The sequence below is a fragment of the Megalobrama amblycephala genome, linkage group LG8, assembly GCF_018812025.1.
Source record: "Megalobrama amblycephala isolate DHTTF-2021 linkage group LG8, ASM1881202v1, whole genome shotgun sequence".
NCBI classification, from domain to species: domain Eukaryota; kingdom Metazoa; phylum Chordata; class Actinopteri; order Cypriniformes; family Xenocyprididae; genus Megalobrama; species Megalobrama amblycephala.
The window spans coordinates 1,743,686-1,769,443 of record NC_063051.1 but is presented as its reverse complement, the minus strand read 5'-3'; the positions used below and the strand labels follow the sequence as shown (position 1 = coordinate 1,769,443).

At 34.6% G+C, this 25,758-nt stretch overlaps 1 protein-coding gene across 2 annotated transcripts in view; it reads right to left on the bottom strand.

Annotated features, from left to right (window-relative positions):
• The window catches only part of necab3 (N-terminal EF-hand calcium binding protein 3), a 52,162-nt gene that overhangs the window by 21,620 nt on the left and 4,784 nt on the right, over window positions 1-25,758 (bottom strand). For both annotated transcript variants that reach the window (XM_048198635.1, XM_048198634.1), the window contains one exon: window positions 12,187-12,211. In XM_048198635.1, the coding sequence (XP_048054592.1) occupies window positions 12,187-12,211 (25 nt within the window). The remainder of the gene's footprint in view (window positions 1-12,186; window positions 12,212-25,758) is intronic.

Genomic DNA, 25,758 nt, shown 5'->3' with positions numbered 1-25,758 from the left:
CAACGTGAATGTAAGTGGAAAACACTGGTGTAAGATCTAAAAATCATATAAAGCCAACCAGACTAAGAAAAAATGGTATGCAAAAAGGATTTGGGAGAAATACTTGCCATTGCTAAGTCTCTATGATATGCTTAACCCTGTGTGACATATGAAATATAACAGATACTTGCATAAAATGCATATAAATATCAGTCGTCACTCTATAAGACCATTTACAGCAAATACAGGCAATCTACCATAGGAAATACATGGTTTTTAAAGCTTTTTAAAGAATCATGTGCCGCATGTGCTCACTTGATGAGACGAATTTCTGAGTTTTTGTTTAGGAATGATAGGTAGACTTGGCCTTGTCTGTTTTTTAAATGATCCTGCTTTAGCTATCCAAAGGCAAAAGTTCAACATTTTTTGATGACTACTGACCTAGAGAGTCCCGAGAATTGTGCATCAATGGTTTTATCGAGGTTGAGCCAAAAACCTAGGGCTAGTTCGCTAAAGTTGTTTTTTTAAATAATCTCCCATATTTAATGAACGATTCGATGGACAGCGGCGGTCCTAGAGGCAAAGTTGCTCAGAATGAGGAGTTCTATCATGTGGTCCGAATGTCATGGGTGTGTGTAAAAAATTGCACGATACACAATCCTTTATGCACGTGAAAAACTTGAAAGGCGCCCCCAGGCACAGCAAGTTTCGTTCCAATCAGCCTCCGTTAACCTTGTCTGATAGCTGCTCAAAATTCATTGGCCGATGGCGGACATGTTTTTTGAGATACGTCAGTGTCCTCATAGACAGTCATGGCACCTCGGACAAAGACACCGCATGCTAATTTTCAAGTCGATCGGACTAACGGTGAAGTTGTTATAGCCATTTTCATGTTTTTTTTTCCTGTTATAGCGCCACCATGTGGCCAGTCGCCACGCCCTTTTTCATGCAACCACAGAATATGTTCTTACACAGGTGTGCCAAGTTTGGTGAAAATATCTCTTTCCGTTCACGAGTTATAGCTATGTTAGTAAAAGTGGCTCCACCCACTTCTAACTTTTTGGCGGCCCTTAGAGATCAAGAATTGAAATTTCATCCTTTTTTTGATTATTATTGACAATCAGACTCCAGAGAATCTCACTGCACTGGTTTGGTTCCGATCAGGCCAAAAACCTAGGACTAGTTCGCAAAAGTTGGTTTTTCAAGAAATCCAAAATGCATGAAAATTTACTCGAAAAGGATTCCAATGATATAAGACACTTGAGCCTACTTCTAACGGTTCAGAAGTTATGAGCGATTTCGTACTTTTCACCGCTGTAGCGCCCTAGTCAGACTGATCGGGCCGAGCCTTGGTGACATTGTCTGCCTGATCACTTTTAGGGGAGAATGCTGATCCTTGGACATTTTAACAATTACAATATGGTTTCAGCGCTATGTGCTTGAACCCCTAAATATATTGAAATATAAAGCATCTGATAACTTTTATATTGGAACAGAGAAAAGTTTCAGGCATAAATCAAAGAGAGACGGCAAAGAGAAGCAGTCTGTCTCCAGGGCCAGAGATCAGATGAGAACAGCAGTTCAATCCTCTTTGAGAAAGAATACCCTGAGAATGAAAGTAAAATACGTCTCATTTATAAAGCACACATCATTCTGATCTAGACATCAACTACTGATGAGACAAAAGAACATAACTAGACTGATACTGTCAAAATGGTGATCAGACTTGCAATTCACTAAAATCACACGCACACACAGCTTCATATTTATACTTGAAATAAAATTCATGCACACATCAACAAGACTTCTTCAAATAACCATCTGATCCACAAATATGCAATTTCACTACAATACATGAAAGAGCTTTGAAATGTTTTTAAGTTAAAAACATTTTTGTGGCCAAATGGATACTTAATTACACAGGAGGCTCAAAGTGACAGTGGACATATTCAGCACATTAGAAAACTCTCCAACGGCTCCAATTAATTCAAGAGCAAATTTTACGGCCATCTGGGTTCAGTCTCTTCACAACAGACGGTCAGATCTCCGCTCAGCTTCGCTTCAGAGCCAAACAGTGGCACCTTCTTCATTCTGTCTTTAGGTAATTAAAATACACACTCGCCAGCCAATGATGCACTTAAGAAGAAAATAAAGATAATTTATATCTTGACCAGAAATGTAATTATGTTGGAAGAAACATCAGCACTTTGAGAACTTACAGTTACAGGATCAGCGGGTTTGTTAGTAGGTAGTAAGGTAGTTGTTAAGTTTAGGTATTAAGGGATTTATAATATAGTCATGCAAGATAAAGGCATTAATATGTGCTTTACAAGTAAAGCCAATATCCTAGTAATATGCATGATAATAAGCAACTAGTTAATAGTGAGAATTAGACACTAAACTTGCATTCATTCATTTCATCTATGAAGTTAAATATGTTTGCACTATATGCAATATTACACAAAAGTGATAACATTGATACAATAATATATATGCTACTGTTTCAAAAGTTTAGGGTCTGTAAGATTACAAAAAAAAAGAAAAAGAATTTAATACTTTTATTCACCAAGGATGTATTGGTGCAAAGTGATGGAAAGTGATGGTAAAACATTCAAAATGGTACAAAAGATGCTATTTCAAACAAACGCTGTTCTTTTGAACTTTCTATTCATCAAATAATCCTGAAAATAATAGTATAAATATAACACTGATTGGAGTAATGGTGATTCACTTGGAAAATTCAGCTTTGATCACAGGAATAAATTACAATTACATTTTACAATATATTCACTAAGAAATCAGCTATTTTAAATTGCAATAATATTTCACAATATTACTGTATTTTACTGTATTTTTTGATCAAATTAATGTAGCCCTGGTGAGCAAAAGAGACAAAATCTTACTCCAAATATTTGCACAGTATATTGCAAAAATGCAATTTATGAAATGATATTAAAAACATTTGTCAATGATGTTATAATGAACATTCCAGAGTAAAGTGTGCTTGTTTGGAGTGATATTTATAAAACATCCATATTTTTTTATATATATTTTTAAAATCTGATTTAAGCATGACAGTTGAGAACGTTATGGCCTGAACGTATCTTGCATCATTGATTTTGGTCATCTATGTATTGTGAACATTTGTTTTGTTTTTTTGCCAAACATCACCTGACATTTCTAGGTCAAAGTTTAATTGAGAGTGATATGTGAAGTCCAGTAAGAGCTCCAATCTGCTGCAGACAGCAAGATAGCAGCTCTTGTGGTTAATGGAGGCACGGAGAGAACAGTTCGGCTCTCAGGAGACTTTTATCTACTCTGCTGCTCTGCCTTATTTAGTCTCAAAACTAATGTGCCATTCTGTGTTGTTGTCTGGGGATCAACAGACTCTAATGCGTCTTCCTAAGCGTTTCCCACCCATTCCATGCTGTGCTTCAAAAACATTTCCTTTAGCAAGGGTGGAGCAATGTGATAGAACCTCATCTGGTACAGTTGCTTCAGGGATTTATTCTGTTAAAGCCTGATTTGTTTTCCCTCATACACACATCCGCACTTGGCAAATCCGCACTTCGTAATCATTGCACAAACATCCATAAACTTGCAAGGGGAAATTGCGGCATTGCAAAAGAGATGAAATAGTTTAGTAAATTTGCCCTCAATATCTTAACACTAAAAAAAACCAAGCACATCAATCCAGTTCTAAATGAACCACGAAAATGGTTGCTAGAATGTTGCCAAGTGTGTTCTGAATGGTTGCTAGAATGTTGTTAGAGTGTTCTGAATGGTTGCTAGAATGTTTTAGAGTGTTCTGAATGGTTGCTAGAATGTTGCAAGTGTGTTCTGAATGGTTGCTATAATGTTTTATAGTGTTCTGAATGGTTGCTAGAATGTTGCAAGTGTGTTCTGAATGGTTGCTAGAATGTTGTTAGAGTGTTCTGAATGGTTGCAAGAATGTTGCAAGTGTGTTCCGAATGGTTGCTAGAATGTTGCAAGAGTGTTCTGAATGGTTGCTAGAATGTTGTTAGAATGTTCTGAATGGTTGCTACAATGTTGAAAGAGTGTTCTGAGTGGTTGCTACAATGTTGCAAATGTGTTCCAAATGGTTGCTAGAATGTTGCAAGTGTGTTCTGAATGGTTGCTAGAATGTTGCAAGTGTGTTCTGAATGGTTGCTAGAATGTTGTTAGAATGTTCTGAATGGTTGCTAGAATGTTGTTAGAGTGTTCTGAATGGTTGCTAGAATGTTGCAAGTGTGTTCTGAATGGTTGCTAGAATGTTGCAAGTGTGTTCCGAATGGTTGCTAGAATGTTGCAAGTGTGTTCCGAATGGTTGCTAGAATGTTACAAGTGTGTTCCGAATGGTTGCTAGAATGTTACAAATGTGTTCCAAATGGTTGCTAGAATGTTGCAAGTGTGTTCCGAATGGTTGCTAGAATGTTACAAGTGTGTTCCGAATGGTTGCTAGAATGTTACAAATGTGTTCCGAATGGTTGCTAGAATGTTGCAAGTGTGTTCCGAATGGTTGCTAGAATGTTACAAGTGTGTTCCGAATGGTTGCTAGAATGTTACAAGTGTGTTCCGAATGGTTGCTAGAATGTTGCAAGTGTGTTCCGAATGGTTGCTAGAATGTTGTTAGAGTGTTCTGAATGGTTGCTAGAATGTTGCAAGTGTGTTCCAAATGGTTGCTAGAATGTTGCAAGTGTGTTCTGAATGGTTGCTAGAATGTTGCAAGTGTGTTCTGAATGGTTGCTAGAATGTTGCAGAATGTGTTCCAAATGGTTGCTAGAATGTTGCAAGTGTGTTCCGAATGGTTGCTAGAATGTTACAAATGTGTTCTGAATGGTTGCTAGAATGTTGCAAGTGTGTTCTGAATGGTTGCTAGAATGTTGCAAATGTGTTCTGAATGGTTGCTAGAATGTTGCAAGTGTGTTCTGAATGGTTGCTAGAATGTTGCAAATGTGTTCCAAATGGTTGCTAGAATGTTGCAAGTGTGTTCCGAATGGTTGCTAGAATGTTGCAAGTGTGTTCCAAATGGTTGCTAGAATGTTGCAAGTGTGTTCTGAATGGTTGCTAGAATGTTGCAAATGTGTTCCAAATGGTTGCTAGAATGTTGCAAGTGTGTTCCGAATGGTTGCTAGAATGTTGCAAGTGTGTTCTGAATGGTTGCTAGAATGTTGCAAATGTGTTCCAAATGGTTGCTAGAATGTTGCAAGTGTGTTCCGAATGGTTGCTAGAATGTTGTTAGAATGTTCTGAGTGGTTGCTAGAATGTTGCAAATGTGTTCCAAATGGTTGCTAGAATGTTGCAAGTGTGTTCTGAATGGTTGCTAGAACGTTACAAATGTGTTCCGAATGGTTGCTAGAATGTTGCAAGTGTGTTCTGAATGGTTGCTAGAATGTTGCAAATGTGTTCCGAATGGTTGCTAGAATGTTGTTAGAATGTTCTGAGTGGTTGCTAGAATGTTGCAAATGTGTTCCAAATGGTTGCTAGAATGTTTTAGAGTGTTCTGAATGGTTGCTAGAATGTTGCAAGTGTGTTCTGAATGGTTGCTAGAATGTTACAAATGTGTTCCAAATGGTTGCTAGAATGTTGCAAGTGTGTTCTGAATGGTTGCTAGAATGTTACAAATGTGTTCCGAATGGTTGCTAGAATGTTGCAAGTGTGTTCCTAATGGTTGCTAGAATGTTGCAGGTGTGTTCCGAATGGTTGCTAGAATGTTGCAAGTGTGTTCCGAATGGTTGCTAGAATGTTGCAAGTGTGTTCCGAATGGTTGCTAGAATGTTGCAAATGTGTTCTGAATGGTTGCTAGAATATTGCAAGAGTGTTCTGAATGGTTGCTAGAATGTTGCAAATGTGTTCCGAATGGTTGCTAGAATGTTCTGAATGGTTGCTTAGAATGTTGAAAGAGTGTTCTGAGTGGTTGCTAGAATGTTGTTCAATTGTTCCAAATGATTGCTATATCAGTGCATTAGAATTAAATATTTCCAATCTGGCAGATTAGCTCTCCATGGCCTGGAGGTGTTTAGTGGGTGAATATACTTTAAAAAGAGCAAAAATATTCTGTCAAATGTCACAGGTGTTCATCAGGGACCGACCCAGCAGTCCATCTAGAACCTGCCCTTCAGCTTTAGTGCCTCAGTAGCAGACAAACGTCTCTCGTGCCTACGTTTGTCCCTCGCTGTAAGGATCCAAAATAATGGCCAACAGTTTCTTTCAGGCTAAAACGTATATCACATCTCACCGCTGTCACAATGGGAGAAATGGCTGAATGTCAGTGTGAGGAAGAATTTCTGAGACATTCATTCTGGATGATGGAGATCTAACAAAATGAAACTGAGAAAATGATGATTCATGCATCTCTGCATGAACACGAGCTCAAAAGAGCACGCTCAAATATGCAGCAGGTGGTCAAACTTATTTAAATGCATTCATTGCAAATGTACAAAAATGATTTGAAGTCCAAGAGCAAGAAATTTAAATAGTTTATGAGCAGTTTGGATGCAGAATTATTCATGTATGAGTGACACAATTGCCCTGCGGTAATGAGACACAGCAAACCATGTCTATAGTGATAATATTCTATATGAATATTTTATGCTTAAAGTAGCTTTATTTCCACATGAGGCAAGAAAAGAAAGCATCATCTGAATAGTTAAAAGCACAATTTAAAAGATGAGGTTCAAAAGGAATTTTTTTTAAATGAAACGGGAGAGAAACAAAGTTAGATTTGGAATTCACAGGACAGTCTCGGGCTTTTGTGAGAGCTGCCAAGGCGAAGCTTTATTTCAGCACAAAACCTCCAGTCGTCTGCTTCTTTAAGCTATTTCTCATTCGGTGGCTCTTTCTCAGAGAACTGCAGTTTTCGCAAGTAATTTTTCATCTCAGTATGACAGTCTGATAACCTTTACTACTCAGAACAGGTCTAAAAAAGTGCAGTTTTCACAGATAATTCAACTCAGGCAAGATAAGAGAGGCAGTACCTCGGATGAAAAAAAATCAATAGTGTAAAAATAAAATAAAAACTAATCAAGTCAATATGGAATCAAATAACGCAATAATCACTCATATTTTGAAGTAAGACTATCCAGCAGTGTCTCTTTTGCCTCTCTTGAGCTCACTGGCTTCTTATTGCAGTTTTAAAGTGTGGTTGAATTTGGAACAAAGAGATGCAGATCAAAAAAGCACACAAAAGCACTGTGCTTTGTGATTGGTGCTAATGCTAGGATGTTCTGAATGGTTGCTAGGATGTTCTGAATGGTTGCTAGGATGTTCTGAATGGTTCATAGGGTGTTGTGGATGGTTGATATGATGTTTCTGGTAGTGGTTGCTAGAATACAATGGTTGCTAGAATGTTGCAAGAGTGTTCCGAATGGATGCTAGAGTGTTGCAAGAATGTTTGCTACAATGTTGCAAATGTATTCTGAATGGTTGCTACAATGTTGTTAGAGTGTTCTGAAAGGTTGCTAGAATGTTGCATGTGTGTTCCAAATGGGTGCTAGATTGTTGCAAGTGTGTTCTGAACTTCTGAATGGTTGCTACAATGTTGTTAGAGTGTTCTGAAAGGTTGCTAGAATGTTGTTAGAGTGTTCTGAATGGTTGCTAGAATGTTGCAAATGTGTTTCAAATGGTTGCTAGAATGTTGCAAGAATGTTTGCCAGAATGTTGCAAGTGTGTTCTGAATGGTTGCTAGAATGTTGCAAGAATGTTCTGAATGGTTGCTATAATGTTGCAAGAATGTTCGCTAGAATGTTGCAAGTGTGTTCTGAATGGTTGCTAGAATGTTGCAAGAATGTTCTGAATGGTTGCTACAATGTTGCAAGAATGTTCGCTAGAATGTTGCAGGAATGTTCTGAATGGTTGCTACAATGTTGCAAGAATGTTCGCTAGAATGTTGCAAGTGTGTTCTGAATGGTTGCTTGAATGTTGCATGTGTGTGTTCCAAATGGTTGCTGGAATGTTGCAAGAATGTTGTGAATGGTTGCTAGAATGTTGTTAGTGTTCTGAATGGTTGCTAGAATGTTCGCTAGAATATTGCAAGTGTATTCCAAATGGTTGCTAGAATGTTGCCTGTTCACATAATAAAGTAACATCACACCTCTCCTTAACAAGACACACGATTTGAGGAATCATTCACAAAAAACCTCAAAGAAACTCATGACCAATTCATTGAATAGAACAACTGAATTTCCCTTTTCTCTATTTGTGACATAATTCACTTGTCTTTTAATACACTCATCTCCTTTCTCCTCTTTCCTGATACTTTCAGCTCCTGCATCCTCATAATCACACTCATCTTTCCTCATCTTTCTTCCTCTCTAGTTCTGAGAGGTGTGCTTCACCACTAACTCGACCAGCAGTGCTGTCAGATTGAGTCAACAGATGCAACGCGAGCAGACAAACACTCTGAATCCCGAGCCAATCTGTCTGTTTGTCTGAGCGGAGAAAGAAACAGGAAGACGCAGAGAGAGAGGAATAAAGAAGGGATTGAGGGGGAGACAGTAGGAAGAGGATGATAAACAGGGTTTAAAGGATGGGAAAATGATGAATATGCAGACAGAAATCTAGAGCATTTGCAAACAGGCTAATTTGTGGAAGGAAGATGCAGAGGAACAGAAGGGAATGTGCTGGTTGTATGTGAAGAGACAGTCGCAGTGGGCGTTCACAGCCTGTTTTGTCTCTCTTAGGCCTTTTTCATTACATTCCCCCACATTCTCATTCGCTCTCTGTGTCTCTTGTGCTGACAGCTCCAGTATTTCGGGCCCTGCCGAAGGCGCCGTCAGACACGCTTGACGTGCCGTTTGTCATTTGATTGGCCAGCAGCGACGGGCTCAGGCAGATGCTGAAACTGACCTTCTTTCGGGCGATACGATTCTGTTACGTAACACGGACGACTGTGGGGTGACACAGTTAGTAGAAGAACAAACTACAACCAGAATACTGAAGCAGTTAGTTGAATTTAAAGAAGCAGCATGTAATTTCAAAGTTGGAGCAAAGACAACTGCAAAATAATGACTGTTTTCAAACACTTTTCACAGATGGCTCTGCCGCCAAACTCACACCATTGGTTGAGCAGTTTTTGGGCCGCAGAGGAACGCTGACAGAGTCACTATTCAACTCTTGATGAAGATAAACAACTATTAACTGACTTAAAGTGTCTCTGAACACACCGGAAACTATTTGAACATACAAACAAGTACACATCACCGTTAACTACTAACCATGACAGCACTGAATTCAACAAGCAATGGCCTAAATCTGCCACTGATGGATGCTTTCAATTTTAAATAACCCAACTAACCCTTAACATGCACATTCATTTGCTTTCTTACCCAATGCGTCCAATTTCACCATATTTCAAAACATTTTTCATAGACTATTAATTATTATTAGTGTTGTAATTTGATCAAAAATAATTAATTGTGATTAATTTTATGAGTTTTTGCCATTATTGTTAACTAAAACTAAAAAAAGTTTCAATTGAAATACAGCTGAAATAAAAAAAAAATAAACATCAGATTAAAAACTTACTTTAAAAACTTAAACAAAAATTAAAAATGTTGTAAGTAAATAAATATAATATGTTATATAAATAAAATATGTTTAAGTTGACAAACAAAAATTAAAGTTTTGAAATTAAAATTAATGAAATTGAAATTAATGTTATAACTGAAAATATAAAAATAAAAGCTAATTAAAATGATTACTAATAAATAAATTAATCACGATTAATTGCATCGAACATAAAAGTTTGTAAAAATTATATATACGTGTGTGTGTGTATATATGTATATATATATATATATATATATATATACAGCTATGGAAAAATTAAGAGACCACACCAAGTTCAGAAATCAATGTTAAGTGGTCTCTTAATTTTTTCCATAGCTGTATATATATATATATATATATATATATATATATATATATATATATATATATATATACACACACACACGTATATATAATTTTTACAAACTTTTATGTTCGATGCAATTAATCGTGATTAATTTATTTATTAGTAATCATTTTAATTAGCTTTTATTTTATATTTATATTATTTATATTATATTATCGATTAATTGCAATTAATCACATCTAATATGGAAGTTGGTAATAATATGTATATATTTATATATTGACTACAGTATGTGTGTGTATATACAGCTATGGAAAAAATTAAGAGACCACACCAAGTTCAGAAATCAATGTTAAGTGGTCTCTTAATTTTTTCCATAGCTGTATATACACACACATACTGTAGTCAATATATAAAATATATACATATTATTACCAACTTCCATATTAGATGTGATTAATTGCAATTAATCGATTTGACAGCACTAAATATTATATAAATAATACTAAAATAACACTGATTATGCATTTAATGTGATTAGAGAAGTAAAATAAAGCATTTCCTAGACTGTAAAAAAGAATTGTTGGTTTAACTTAAAGTAAGTCACCGGGTTGCCTTAATTTTGAGTTCATTTAAATTAAAAATTTGAGTTAATACAATGAAGGCCATTGGTTTAATGAACAGAAACTCAAAATATTATGTTATCTGAAGTTGATTTGAAAAAAAAAAAAAGAAAAAATTGAGATAAATCATGAATTCTCTTTTTTTTTTTTTTTTGCAGTGTATAAAGCAAAAGGTGATATTTCAAATTCACATGCAAATTAAATGCCTTTAAAAATACTGAATTAGTACCAACAATTTTTGCATTAATACTCTAAAGTTAATTAGCAGCCCTAATCAGTCTAATCCCTTCCTCAAAGTTGATCAAACACAGCCCAGATAAGTTGGCTTCAGAAATCCACTCATACATCACCTCGATATCACAGGCCTGCGGGAGAGAGTTTATTAACTAGGTTAGTGCTGGTTTGAACTCATCTTCTAATCTTTAAATAATTTCTCTTCAAGTCGCTGAGCTCAAAATCCACACAGGAGAGCTGAAACCCACTAAAAGCTTGATTTATTCTCAAGAGGAGAATAGCAGCCAAACTCTGTTTTTATTTCCCACTCGTAACTCAATGTTCTACTTAGCAACAGTGCTCTAGTTTGACACCAACAGCTCAAAGCCCAGATGCTTTACGATGTCATTAGATTTCTGACTATATTGTGCAAAACTGACCTCCATGCAGGGTTATTATATTATGGTCTCAGGTCTGTGGGATTTTTCCCACCAGTTGTATCATCATCTGGCAGATGACAATTGTGCATCTGATTTGGCAAATATACATGTAATGTTAGAGGGTTTGTTCAAATCACTAACACTAACTCACCATGAGCAATAGTAATATTGATGCAGCCTTAGTAAAGCTCACTAATCATGGCTTTCACAGCACATACACAGACTCTTTCACTCTGCCGCTCTTATATTCTCCCACTCAACTTTGTCCTTGGCCATGGTGAGAGCATGATTGAAGTGGCAAGAAGGTAATTGGCATTCTGGAACAATGGTAATGACCTCTGAAAGGACTTGTGCTGCCCCGGTGACAGCCACTCATTTCTGATTTGTTTGGACAGCGCATCATTCTGTTCATTTCGCCCTCTCCCTCCTTGTGCATTACCGTCCTTTGAAGAATAAACAGGATTTCGTGACACGCTGGTCGTTGGCTCCCGGGCCGCACGGATGAACCAGCGGGCCACCGTGTCTGAAGGACTTTGAGGTTTTAAACTCTCATAGATAAAAATGAAAAGTTTTGTCCTTTGCACACGGCTATATTTGCATTGAAAAAAGGCTGGTGTAGAAACCATTTTTACATAGAAATTGCAAGTTAATTTCACAAACGTTGAAACGTTAACGGTGCTGCAAATGTGTCTATTTACAACTTGCTTTTGCAGCGTTGTGTATTGTAGCCAATCACAGCCATTTCTGTTGAAAATAAAAGGTTTGACTTTTTAAACTTTAATTAGTGTGTAATGTTGCTGTTTGAGCATAAACAACATCTGCAAAGTTACAACGCTCAAGTCGTAATAGAGCAATCTCGGAGCAATAAAATCTTCTATTGTTTTATTACTTTTCTTTCAAATGCATGCACACCAAGAGAGATTGTTAACCAATACATCAGGTTAATTTTGCAAAATAAAAGTTTTATTTACAGTGACTTAGCAGAATGCTAGAAATAAATAGCTTTTTAAAAGTTAAAAGTAACAAGAGAAACCTTTTAAATGTGATGCAGCAAAAGGTCAAGATTCACACTCACCATTTTTGTCAGCTCTGCGGAAAATCTGTGAAGAGATAAAGATGAAAAAACAGTCAATCAATGGCCAGTTTATCAACGTGAGCAGCATTCAGAGGCACTAGGGATTGATGGAAATGCTCAGTGGTGATCAATATTAAACATAATTTGGCCTTTAATGAACTGCCCCTTTGGAGCTTTATGGTGTTTTCTCTTCAGCACTGATGGAACTTGACATTATAACTGAGATTCCTTCATTAGGCCTGTTAGTCACATAAATAAACTAGTCATCCTTTTAAAAATCATGCCAAATACACACACTCTCTCTCTCTAAGAGCTCAAACCACACACAATTTTACAATTGCAAACGTGCAATTTCTACTTTTGACCTTTAAGTGGCACTATAACCATAGACTTGGAGGGAGTTGAGGTGCATCCTGGGATGCTTTTTAACAATATTGGAGAAACATGCATGACTTTCCACTACAACGAATTCATAAAAATGTACTGTTTAAAAGTTTGGGGTCGGTGAGATTTTAAAAATGTTTTTGAAAGAGTCTCTTCTGCTCTCCAAGGCTGCATTTATTTAATCAAAAATACAGTAAAAAAAGTGAAATATTTTTTCAAGTTGAAATAGCTGTTTTTATGTGAATATATGGTAAAATGTAATTTATTCCTGTGATCAAAGCTGAATTTTCAGCATCATTACTCCAGTCTTCAGTGTCACATGATCCTTCAGAAATCATTCTAATATGATGATTTGCTGCTCAAGAAACATCTCAAGAAACATTTCTGATTATTATCAATGTTGAAAACAGTTGTGCTGGTTCATATTTTTGTATTTTTTGAATAAACACTAATCAGAAAGTTCAAAAGAACAGTGTTTATTTGAAATAGAATCGTTTTGTAACATTATAAATATCTTTACTGTCACTTTTGATCAATTTAATGCATCCTTAGCATTAAAAAAATAATCATTCTGATCCTATACTTTTGAATGCTAGTGTTGTTTTGTAAATAAATGCATGTAGGCACAATTTATAGTTGCCTAAAAACAAAATTCAAGCATTTCAGAAGAATCCTTTTCATTAAAACATTTTAAGATAATAACCATAAATTCTACTGGATCATCATAACAGAGAAAATGGTAGCTATATTCTTCAAGGGCAACTAATCCTTTTATCTGTCAGCGTTTTTTTCCCACTCCTCCTTCCTCCACTGGCTCTTCAGGCCCGGTAGCCCAAACATATCACATTTGTGAAGGCTTGAGACTCATCTGATATTCAGGGTGAGAAAGTTTCTGAACAGTTTGCCTTTGAGGATTATGTAGGTGTTGACAGTACAATCATCCAGGGGCTAAACACGGCTCATTCACACCTGGACGGGGTCGGCACCCTGTTATAGTTTTCAATGACTCCTCAAGTACTTTTTCCACAGAATAAGAGGCCATTGAGCCCGATTCAGTTCTTGTTGCACCTCACACTACTTCATATTTATCTCACCTGTCCATTTATCACGTGTTACACTCTTAAAAATAAAGGTTCTTTATTGGCATTGGTCCATGAAGAACATTTAATATCCATGGAGCCTTTCCATTTGCACAAAAGATTCTTTATAGTGGAGAAAGGTTCTTCCGATTATTAACCCTCTGGTGCTCTTTGGTCATTTTTGACCGAAAAAATGTACATTTTGTTTTTTTTTTTTAGAATTTTTTACTTCATCGGAATGCTACGAAACTTGGTAAAGGTTTTGGCACTTGCTATGTGAGCACAAAACAAAAAATCATGGACATGATTTGAAAAGGTTAAATGGTCCTGAAAAAAATAGTCATACTTGTGCTCCTCGCGGTCAAAAACGAGCGCATTAAAAATGAATGGGAGACGAATTCCATCTAGTGGAAGCATTTGGTACTGTGCCCAAACAAAATCTTACTGAAAGCTCATTTTTTGAGATATCAAGCTCAAATTTGGAACACAACTTGTTTAGATGTATGACTTTGATTTTCTTGCAGTTTTCAGGTTCAGAAAGTGAATAAATTGATTATAACTACAGCGTAAATATATTTTAGTACTATAAAATCCCCTAAAAATACAAAATATTAAATAAAAACCATTATTGAACTAAAATATAGTATAAAGTATATAAAATTTAGGTCATTTTTGACCCACACATGAAGAGCACCAGATTATTAAATGTTCTTCACACTAAGAAGTGTTCACTGAAAGGTTCTTTGGGCAACTAAAAATGTTTCTTCTATAGCATCTACCATCAAGTTGTACAACAACTCAGCTATATATGAACAATATCTAAAGCCAGACTGTTCGTTTTCATATACACATTTAAGAGTCAAATCTTTTCATCATAAAGTATAGATTTTCTATTAATATTCCTCATTCTTTGTTCCTCATTAGCAGGCTTTTATGCTTATTTTATAGCTTATTTTTTTCCAAAGTCATTCCTCTGCTATTTGCTTCTTTTATGTAGCTCTGGCCTGTAAGTGCCATTCTGAGAGCTGAATCTCTCCTCTGGGATCTACATTTAAATCATCTGGTAGCCGATTTATTATATCTTATAATAACAAGCAAAACAAAGGAAAATTGAAGGACAGTGTCACCTTCAGACTAACTACTCACTTTTTGTCTAGACCTCAGTATTGACAACGTTGCAGTTTATACATGCGATTTCAGTGCAAATGAATGTATTTTAGATCTTATTGAGATACTTGTATTTAATTTAAATGAATAGTTCATGCAAAAATAAAAATGTAGCTCTGAAATCTCATCGCAGTTCATGTAAAGTCAAAACTGCGAGTTATAAAGTTAGAATTGCGAGTTATAAAGTCAGAATTGCGAGTTATAAAGTCAGAATTGTGTGATATAAAGTCAGAATTGCGAGATAAAGTCAGAATTGTGAGATATAAAGTCAGAATTGCGAGATAAAGTCAGAATTGTGAGATATAAAGTCAGAATTGCGAGATAGTCAGAATTGTGAGATATAAAGTCAGAATTGTGTGATATAGTCAAAATTGTGAGATATAAAGTCAGAATTGCGAGATAAAGTCAGAATTGTGAGATATAAAGTCAGAATTGCGAGATATAAAGTCAGAATTGTGAGATATAAAGTCAGAATTGCGAGATAGTCAAAATTGTGAGATATAAAGTCAGAATTGCGAGATAAAGTCAGAATTGTGAGATATAAAGTCAGAATTGCGAGATATAAAGTCAGAATTGCAAGATATAAAGTCAGAATTGCAAGATAAAGTCAGAATTGTGAGAGATGAAGTCAGAATTGTGTGATATAAAGTTAGAATTGCAAGATATAAAGTCAGAATTGCGAGATAGTCAGAATTGTGAGATATAAAGTCAGAATTGTGTGATATAGTCAAAATTGTGAGATATAAAGTCAGAATTGCGAGATAAAGTCAGAATTGTGAGATATAAAGTCAGAATTGCAAGATAAAGTCAGAATTGTGAGATATAAAGTCAGAATTGTGTGATATAAAGTCAGAATTGCGAGATAAAGTCAGAATTGTGAGATATAAAGTCAGAATTGCGAGATAAAGTCAGAATTGTGAGATATAAAGTCAGAATTGCGAGATAGTCAGAATTGTGAGATATAAAGTCAGAATTGTGTGATATAGTCAAAATTGTGAGATATAAAGTCAGAATTGCGAGATAAAGTCAGAATTGTGAGATATAAAGTCAGAATTGCGAGATATAAAGTCAGAATTGTGAGATATAAAGTCAGAATTGTGAGTTATAAAGTCAGAATTGCAAGATATAAAGTCAGAATTGCAAGATAAAGTCAGAATTGTGAGATATAAAGTCAGAATTGTGTGATATAAAGTCAGAATTGCAAGATATAAAGTCAGAATTGCGAGATAGTCAGAATTGTGAGATATAAAGTCAGAATTGCGAGATAGTCAGAATTGTGAGATATAAAGTCAGAATTGTGTGATATAGTCAAAATTATGAGATATAAAGTCAGAATTGCGAGATAAAGTCAGAATTGCAAGATATAAAGTCAGAATTGCGAGATAGTCAGAATTGTGAGATATAAAGTCAGAATTGCGAGATAGTCAGAATTGTGAGATATAAAGTCAGAATTGTGTGATATAGTCAAAATTATGAGATATAAAGTCAGAATTGCGAGATAAAGTCAGAATTGTGAGATATAAAGTCAGAATTGCGAGATATAAAGTCAGAATTGCAAGATATAAAGTCAGAATTGCAAGATAAAGTCAGAATTGTGAGAGATGAAGTCAGAATTGTGTGATATAAAGTCAGAATTGCAAGATATAAAGTCAGAATTGCGAGATAGTCAGAATCGTGAGATATAAAGTCAGAATTGCGAGATAAAGTCAGAATTGTGAGATATAAAGTCAGAATTGCAAGATAAAGTCAGAATTGTGAGATATAAAGTCAGAATTGTGTGATATAAAGTCAGAATTGCGAGATAAAGTCAGAATTGTGAGATATAAAGTCAGAATTGCGAGATAAAGTCAGAATTGTGAGATATAAAGTCAGAATTGCGAGATAGTCAGAATTGTGAGATATAAAGTCAGAATTGTGTGATATAGTCAAAATTGTGAGATATAAAGTCAGAATTGCGAGATAAAGTCAGAATTGTGAGATATAAAGTCAGAATTGCGAGATATAAAGTCAGAATTGTGAGATATAAAGTCAGAATTGTGAGTTATAAAGTCAGAATTGCAAGATATAAAGTCAGAATTGCAAGATAAAGTCAGAATTGTGAGATATAAAGTCAGAATTGTGTGATATAAAGTCAGAATTGCAAGATATAAAGTCAGAATTGCGAGATAGTCAGAATTGTGAGATATAAAGTCAGAATTGTGTGATATAGTCAAAATTGTGAGATATAAAGTCAGAATTGCGAGATAAAGTCAGAATTGTGAGATATAAAGTCAGAATTGCAAGATAAAGTCAGAATTGTGAGAGATGAAGTCAGAATTGTGTGATATAAAGTCAGAATTGCGAGATAGTCAGAATTGTGAGATATAAAGTCAGAATTGTGTGATATAGTCAAAATTGTGAGATATAAAGTCAGAATTGCGAGATAAAGTCAGAATTGTGAGATATAAAGTCAGAATTGCAAGATAAAGTCAGAATTGCGAGATATAAAGTCAGAATTGCGAGATATAAAGTCAAAATTGTGTGATATAGTCAAAATTGTGAGATATAAAGTCAGAATTGCGAGATAAAGTCAGAATTGCAAGATATAAAGTCAGAATTGCGAGATAGTCAGAATTGTGAGATATAAAGTCAGAATTGTGTGATATAGTCAAAATTGTGAGATATAAAGTCAGAATTGCGAGATAAAGTCAGAATTGTGAGATATAAAGTCAGAATTGCAAGATAAAGTCAGAATTGTGAGAGATGAAGTCAGAATTGTGTGATATAAAGTCAGAATTGCGAGATAGTCAAAATTGTGAGATATAAAGTCAGAATTGCGAGATAAAGTCAGAATTGTGAGATATAAAGTCAGAATTGTGAGATATAGTCAAAATTGTGAGATATAAAGTCAGAATTGTGAGATATAAAGTCAGAATTGTGTGATATAGTCAAAATTGTGAGATATAAAGTCAGAATTGCGAGATAAAGTCAGAATTGTGAGATATAAAGTCAGAATTGCAAGATAAAGTCAGAATTGCGAGATATAAAGTCAGAATTGCGAGATATAAAGTCAAAATTGTGTGATATAGTCAAAATTGTGAGATATAAAGTCAGAATTGCGAGATATAAAGTCAGAATTGTGTGATATAGTCAAAATTGTGAGATATAAAGTCAGAATTGCGAGATAAAGTCAGAATTGCAAGATATAAAGTCAGAATTGCGAGATAGTCAGAATTGTGAGATATAAAGTCAGAATTGTGTGATATAGTCAAAATTGTGAGATATAAAGTCAGAATTGCGAGATAGTCAGAATTGTGAGATATAAAGTCAGAATTGTGTGATATAGTCAAAATTGTGAGATATAAAGTCAGAATTGCGAGATAAAGTCAAAATTGTGAGATATAAAGTCAGAATTGCAAGTTATAAAGTCAAAATTGTGAGTTATAAAGTCAGAATTGCAAGATATAAAGTCAGAATTGCAAGATAAAGTCAGAATTGTGAGAGATGAAGTCAGAATTGTGTGATATAAAGTCAGAATTGCAAGTTATAAAGTCAGAATTGCGAGATAGTCAGAATTGTGAGATATAAAGTCAGAATTGTGTGACATAGTCAAAATTGTGAGATATAAAGTCAGAATTGCGAGATAAAGTCAGAATTGTGAGATATAAAGTCAGAATTGCGAGATATAAAGTCAGAATTGTGAGATATAAAGTCAGAATTGTGAGATATAGTCAAAATTGTGAGATATAAAGTCAGAATTGCAAGTTATAAAGTCAAAATTGTGAGTTATAAAGTCAGAATTGCAAGATAAAGTCAGAATTGCAAGATAAAGTCAGAATTGTGAGTTATAAACTCGCAATTTTGAGAAAAAATGTCAGTCTTTTTTCCCTCACAATTACATATTATAACACAGTTGCAAGTTTATATCTTACAATTCTGAGAAAAAAAAGTCAGAATTGTGAGATAAAAAGTTGCAATTACATTTTTTACTTGTTATTTCAAGGCAGAAACAAGCTTCCATAGAAAACAGGCATGAAGATCATGCTTTTATATTTCTTTTGTGCTCCAAATAGACATTAACATTTTTTGAATAAACTATTCTGATAACATTTCTAAAACAAATGTGCAGTTTCATGGTCTTATTAAAACACAAACAACTTTAAAACACAGCTAACTGGCATGCAAAATTAAAATGTCATTTAGACAAATGGTATTAACTAAAACCAATAGCTGTATTTGCATTTGGCTAAGAGCCAGACACATTCACATTCAGCGCTGACTAATCCCTCTAGAGCAGATTAATCTAAGCAAAAGACACCCGATAGAGATTAAAAGGTGAAATATACTCGGTTTATGAAGAGCAGGCTGCATGTCTGTTGATTCTTCAGCTTTATATTACACAATAAGGTTTGCAAAAGCCAGATGTGTGACAGTGCATTGCCAAAAGATAAGTGTAGGATAATGCATCATTAACAATGTCCTTTAAAGGTCATCTGAGCTTCCTGCAGAGAGATCGTTTCCAATGGCTCTCTGGCAGGTGTTGAGCCAGTGGGGAGACACGGGTCCTACTGACTCCGTTCACTAGAAAGAGAACAAACGATTCACAAAGCACAATATCAGTTGAGTCACGCTTTATAAATAGGACTGACAGCATCTTAGTTAATCCAAACCTCGTTTTCCTTCAGAGCCCACGGCTTGGTATCAGAGAGCTTCAAACGCGGGCCGAGGGAATTATAAGTAGCTGTTCGCTCTTCTCATGTCAGTCGGCTTTAGAAATTTCGAAGATACGGACTCGGGAAAGATGATTAGTAATTATCGCCTCAGGGAGCGAATAAATACCTCCCGCAAACACAAGCTCTGTCCGACGTGATATTTTAACCCTTGAGGCTCACAGTAACTCTTAATCTAATTTAATGTTTTCATTAGCAGGTCATGTACCTCTTTTAATATGGGTCGTTCATCACTAGGGGAAATGTTTTTCTGTTAATCTCAATTTGATCTGTAATCGTCGTTAGTGTTTCATAAGTCAAGACTATTACCACTCTTCAACTCAATCACAACTAATGCTCAAAATACTTAATTGGTTTGAGTAGGATAAACAATTTAGTTCAGTTTAACTGTCATGAGTATTTAGAACTTTCTTTTTCTTTTGAGTTCACAGCACTGATATATTTCAAGTAAACTGAACTCTTTCATTGTTTTCAGTTGAATGAACTAATTTCTTTTCATTTAGACTAACTTAAGTTAAAATGAAACTAGGCTGGGATTTCTATTTCCCAGCATGCTTTGCCCATTGCACTTGAAAGGGAGAGTGAATGCTAAAATTAAGTGTTATATAATGTTTTTTGTGCAAGATTAATGTAAGTGCGGAGCCCCGCACATGACGTGCAGCGGAAAAAAAAGTAAATCGTGCATACAATTTACTATTTTGTTCCCTCGATTTGTTAAATCGTGCATACAATTTACTATTTTCTTCCCTTGATTTTCTAAATCATATGCACAATTTACTATTTTGTTCCCTCGATTTACTAAATTGTGCACACGATTTACTATTTTGTTCCCTCGATTTTCTAAATTGTGCTCATGATTTACTATTTTGTTCCCTCGATTTGCTAAATCGTGCACACGATTTACTATTTTGTTCCCTCGATTTGCTAAATCGTGCACACAATTTACTATTTTGTTCAATTGATTTGCTAAATCATGCGTACAATTTACTATTTTGTTCCCTCGATTTTTTAAATCGTGCACACGATTTACTATTTTGTTCCCTCGATTTGCTAAATCGTGCACACGATTTACTATTTTGTTCAATTGATTTGCTAAATCATGCGTACAATTTACTATTTTGTTCCCTCGATTTGCTAAATCGTGCATACAATTTACTATTTTGTTCAATTGATTTGCTAAATCATGCGTACAATTTACTATTTTGTTCCCTCAATTTGCTAAATCGTGCACACAATTTACTATTTTGTTCCCTCGATTTTCTAAATCGTGCACACAATTTACTATTTTGTTCCCTCGATTTGCTAAATCGTGCACACAATTTACTATTTTGTTCCCTCGATTTGCTAAATCGTGCATACAATTTACTATTTTGTTCAATTGATTTGCTAAATCATGCGTACAATTTACTATTTTGTTCCCTCGATTTTCTAAATTGTGCACACGATTTACTATTTTGTTCCCTCGATTTTCTAAATCGTGCACACAATTTACTATTTTGTTCCCTCGATTTTCTAAATCGTGCACACAATTTACTATTTTGTTCCCTCGATTTGCTAAATCGTGCATACAATTTACTATTTTGTTCAATTGATTTGCTAAATCATGCGTACAATTTACTATTTTGTTCCCTCGATTTGCTAAATCGTGCACACAATTTACTATTTTGTTCCCTCGATTTTCTAAATTGTGCACACGATTTACTATTTTGTTCCCTCGATTTTCTAAATTGTGCACACAATTTACTATTTTGTTCCCTCGATTTTCTAAATCGTGCGCACGATTTACTATTTTGTTCCCTCGATTTGCTAAATTGTGCTCATGATTTACTATTTTGTTCCCTTGATTTGCTAAATTGTGCTCATGATTTACTATTTTGTTCCCTTGATTTGCTAAATCGTGCATACAATTTACTATTTTGTTCAATTGATTTGCTAAATCATGCGTACAATTTACTATTTTGTTCCCTCGATTTTCTAAATCGTGCACACGATTTACTATTTTGTTCCCTCGATTTGCTAAATCGTGCATACAATTTACTATTTTGTTCAATTGATTTGCTAAATCATGCATACAAGTTACTATTTTGTTCCCTTGATTTACTAAATCGTGCATACAATTTACTATTTTGTTCAATTGATTTGCTAAATCATGCATACAATTTACTATTTTGTTCAATTGATTTGCTAAATCGTGTGCACGATTTACTATTTTGTTCCCTCGATTTGCTAAATCGTGCATACAATTTACTATTTTGTTCAATTGATTTGCTAAATCATGCATACAAGTTACTATTTTGTTCCCTTGATTTACTAAATCGTGCATACAATTTACTATTTTGTTCAATTGATTTGCTAAATCATGCATACAATTTACTATTTTATTCAATTGATTTGCTAAATCGTGTGCACGATTTACTATTTTGTTCCCTCGATTTTCTAAATCGTGCATACAATTTACTATTTTGTTCAATCGATTTGCTAAATCGTGCACACGATTTACTATTTTGTTCCCTCGATTTGCTAAATCGTGCATACAATTTACTATTTTGTTCAATTGATTTGCTAAATCATGCATACAATTTACTATTTTGTTCCCTCGATTTACTAAATCGTGCATACAATTTACTATTTTGTTCAATTGATTTGCTAAATCATGCGTACAATTTACTATTTTGTTCCCTCGATTTTCTAAATTGTGCACACGATTTACTATTTTGTTCCCTCGATTTTCTAAATTGTGCACACGATTTACTATTTTGTTCCCTCGATTTTCTAAATCGTGCACACAATTTACTATTTTGTTCCCTCGATTTTCTAAATCGTGCACACAATTTACTATTTTGTTCCCTCGATTTGCTAAATCGTGCACACAATTTACTATTTTGTTCCCTCGATTTGCTAAATCGTGCATACAATTTACTATTTTGTTCAATTGATTTGCTAAATCATGCGTACAATTTACTATTTTGTTCCCTCGATTTGCTAAATCGTGCACACAATTTACTATTTTGTTCCCTCGATTTTCTAAATTGTGCACACGATTTACTATTTTGTTCCCTCGATTTTCTAAATTGTGCACACAATTTACTATTTTGTTCCCTCGATTTCTAAATCGTGCGCACGATTTACTATTTTGTTCCCTCGATTTGCTAAATTGTGCTCATGATTTACTATTTTGTTCCCTTGATTTGCTAAATTGTGCTCATGATTTACTATTTTGTTCCCTTGATTTGCTAAATCGTGCATACAATTTACTATTTTGTTCAATTGATTTGCTAAATCATGCGTACAATTTACTATTTTGTTCCCTCGATTTTCTAAATCGTGCACACGATTTACTATTTTGTTCCCTCGATTTGCTAAATCGTGCATACAATTTACTATTTTGTTCAATTGATTTGCTAAATCATGCGTACAATTTACTATTTTGTTCCCTCGATTTTCTAAATCGTGCACACGATTTACTATTTTGTTCCCTCGATTTGCTAAATCGTGCACACGATTTACTATTTTGTTCCCTCGATTTGCTAAATCGTGCATACAATTTACTATTTTGTTCAATTGATTTGCTAAATCATGCGTACAATTTACTATTTTGTTCCCTCGATTTTCTAAATCGTGCACACGATTTACTATTTTGTTCCCTCGATTTTCTAAGTCGTGCACACGATTTACTATTTTGTTCCCTCGATTTGCTAAATCGTGCATACAATTTACTATTTTGTTCAATTGATTTGCTAAATCATGCGTACAATTTACTATTTTGTTCCCTCGATTTTCTAAATCGTGCACACGATTTACTATTTTGTTCCCTCAATTTGCTAAATCGTGCATACAATTTACTATTTTGTTCCCTTGATTTACTAAATCGTGCATACAATTTACTATTTTGTTCAATTGATTTGCTAAATCATGCATACAATTTACTATTTTGTTCAATTGATTTGCTAAATCGTGTGCACGATTTACTATTTTGTTCCCTCGATTTGCTAAATCGTGCATACAATTTACTATTTTGTTCAATTGATTTGCTAAATCATGCATACAAGTTACTATTTTGTTCCCTTGATTTACTAAATCGTGCATACAATTTACTATTTTGTTCAATTGATTTGCTAAATCATGCATACAATTTACTATTTTATTCAATTGATTTGCTAAATCGTGTGCACGATTTACTATTTTGTTCCCTCGATTTTCTAAATCGTGCATACAATTTACTATTTTGTTCAATTGATTTGCTAAATCGTGCACACGATTTACTATTTTGTTCCCTCGATTTGCTAAATCGTGCATACAATTTACTATTTTGTTCAATTGATTTGCTAAATCATGCATACAATTTACTATTTTGTTCCCTCGATTTACTAAATCGTGCATACAATTTACTATTTTGTTCCCTCGATTTTCTAAATCGTGTGCACGATTTACTATTTTGTTCCCTCGATTTTCTAAATCGTGCATACAATTTACTATTTTGTTCAATTGATTTGCTAAATCGTGTGCACGATTTACTATTTTGTTCCCTCGATTTTCTAAATCGTGCTCACGATGTACTATTTTGTTCCCTTGATTTGCTAAATCGTGCATACAATTTACTATTTTGTTCAATTGATTTGCTAAATTGTGCACACGATTTACTATTTTGTTCCCTCGATTTGCTAAATCGTGCATACAGTTTACTATTTTGTTCAATTGATTTGCTAAATCATGCGTACAATTTACTATTTTGTTCCCTCGATTGACTAAATCGTGCATACAATTTACTATTTTGTTCAATTGATTTGCTAAATCGTGTGCACGATTTACTATTTTGTTCCCTCGATTTTCTAAATCGTGCTCACGATGTACTACTTTGTTCCCTTGATTTGCTAAATCGTGCATACAATTTACTATTTTGTTCCCTCGATTTTCTAAATCGTGTGCACGATTTACTATTTTGTTCCCTCGATTTTCTAAATCGTGCTCACGATGTACTATTTTGTTCCCTTGATTTGCTAAATCATGCATAGAATTTACTATTTTGTTCCCTTGATTTACTAAATCATACGTACAATTTAGCAAACTGAGGGAATGAATTAGTAAAGCGTGCTCAAGATTTAGTAGATCGAGGGAACGAATAAGTAAATTGTGTGCTCGATTTATATACCGAGGGAATGACTTAGTAATGCGTGCGCACAATTTATCCTACTATTTTTTTCCTGCATGTAATGTGCGGGGCTCCATAGGTAAGGGAGATTTAGTAGTGATTTAAGGTTTTTTTCTGAACAGACAGCACCAAAAAGTCTTCATAAAATGTAAAACTTAATTTTGTTGATGTTGTACTGATATGAGAAGGCTCAGCAGTAGTCCCTGCAATATTTAATTCCATGCATAATTCTACATCCTGAAGATAAATTCATAAATAAGAGATGTTTCAACATGATCTGAAATGCAAGGCAATAGACAAGCAGCAACATTAGCAATCGTCTCTTCAATTAAATGTCGAAACAATACAAGAATGGAAATTTGACTGAATCACATGCTGAGAACAGATTCAATCCTTCAAGTAGCACGGCAACGTTAATCATGACGCCCATCAGAACTGTCAGAAAACGTCTCTGTTATTGCTGTGATGATCAAAGACACAAACACAATACTTTGAGTTTTTATATCTCCCAATTGCACATGCCAAGCTCTTAATTCAAAGACAACAACAGTGCTTGAAAAGCTGGAGCTGCATGAAAAGTCAACATGAAACTTCGGCACCCTAATGTGACGTGCAAGAGCATATTCAAGAAAAAATGTAGGATTTAATCCATCTGGAATTGATTGGGTCATGAAACGTGGGTGTTTTATATCAGAATGGAGTTGGATCTGAATGCGGATTGCAAGATCAATTTCACCATGCAGAGCATCTTCAATCATCCTAATGGCGATGCTTCTTTTTCAAATCAATCATTATCTGTCAACTACTGGCAAGAAAGCCTGCATCAACTACAACAGCAGCCTAAAACAATTACTACTATTTGGCTACTGGTTAACATTTACTAAATGCCTGCACAGCGTCAACCAAAAAAGAGTCAAAGTGCCCCTATTATGCTTTTTAGAATATTATTTTTCATGCAGTGAGTAATATAGCTGTTTGTGAAGATCAAAGTGCACGCCAAATAAAGTTATTGTCAGAATCGATTCGGAACTGCCTGAAACGAGTCGTCAGTAATTCCAGTCTCACTTCCATAACATACCAGGTT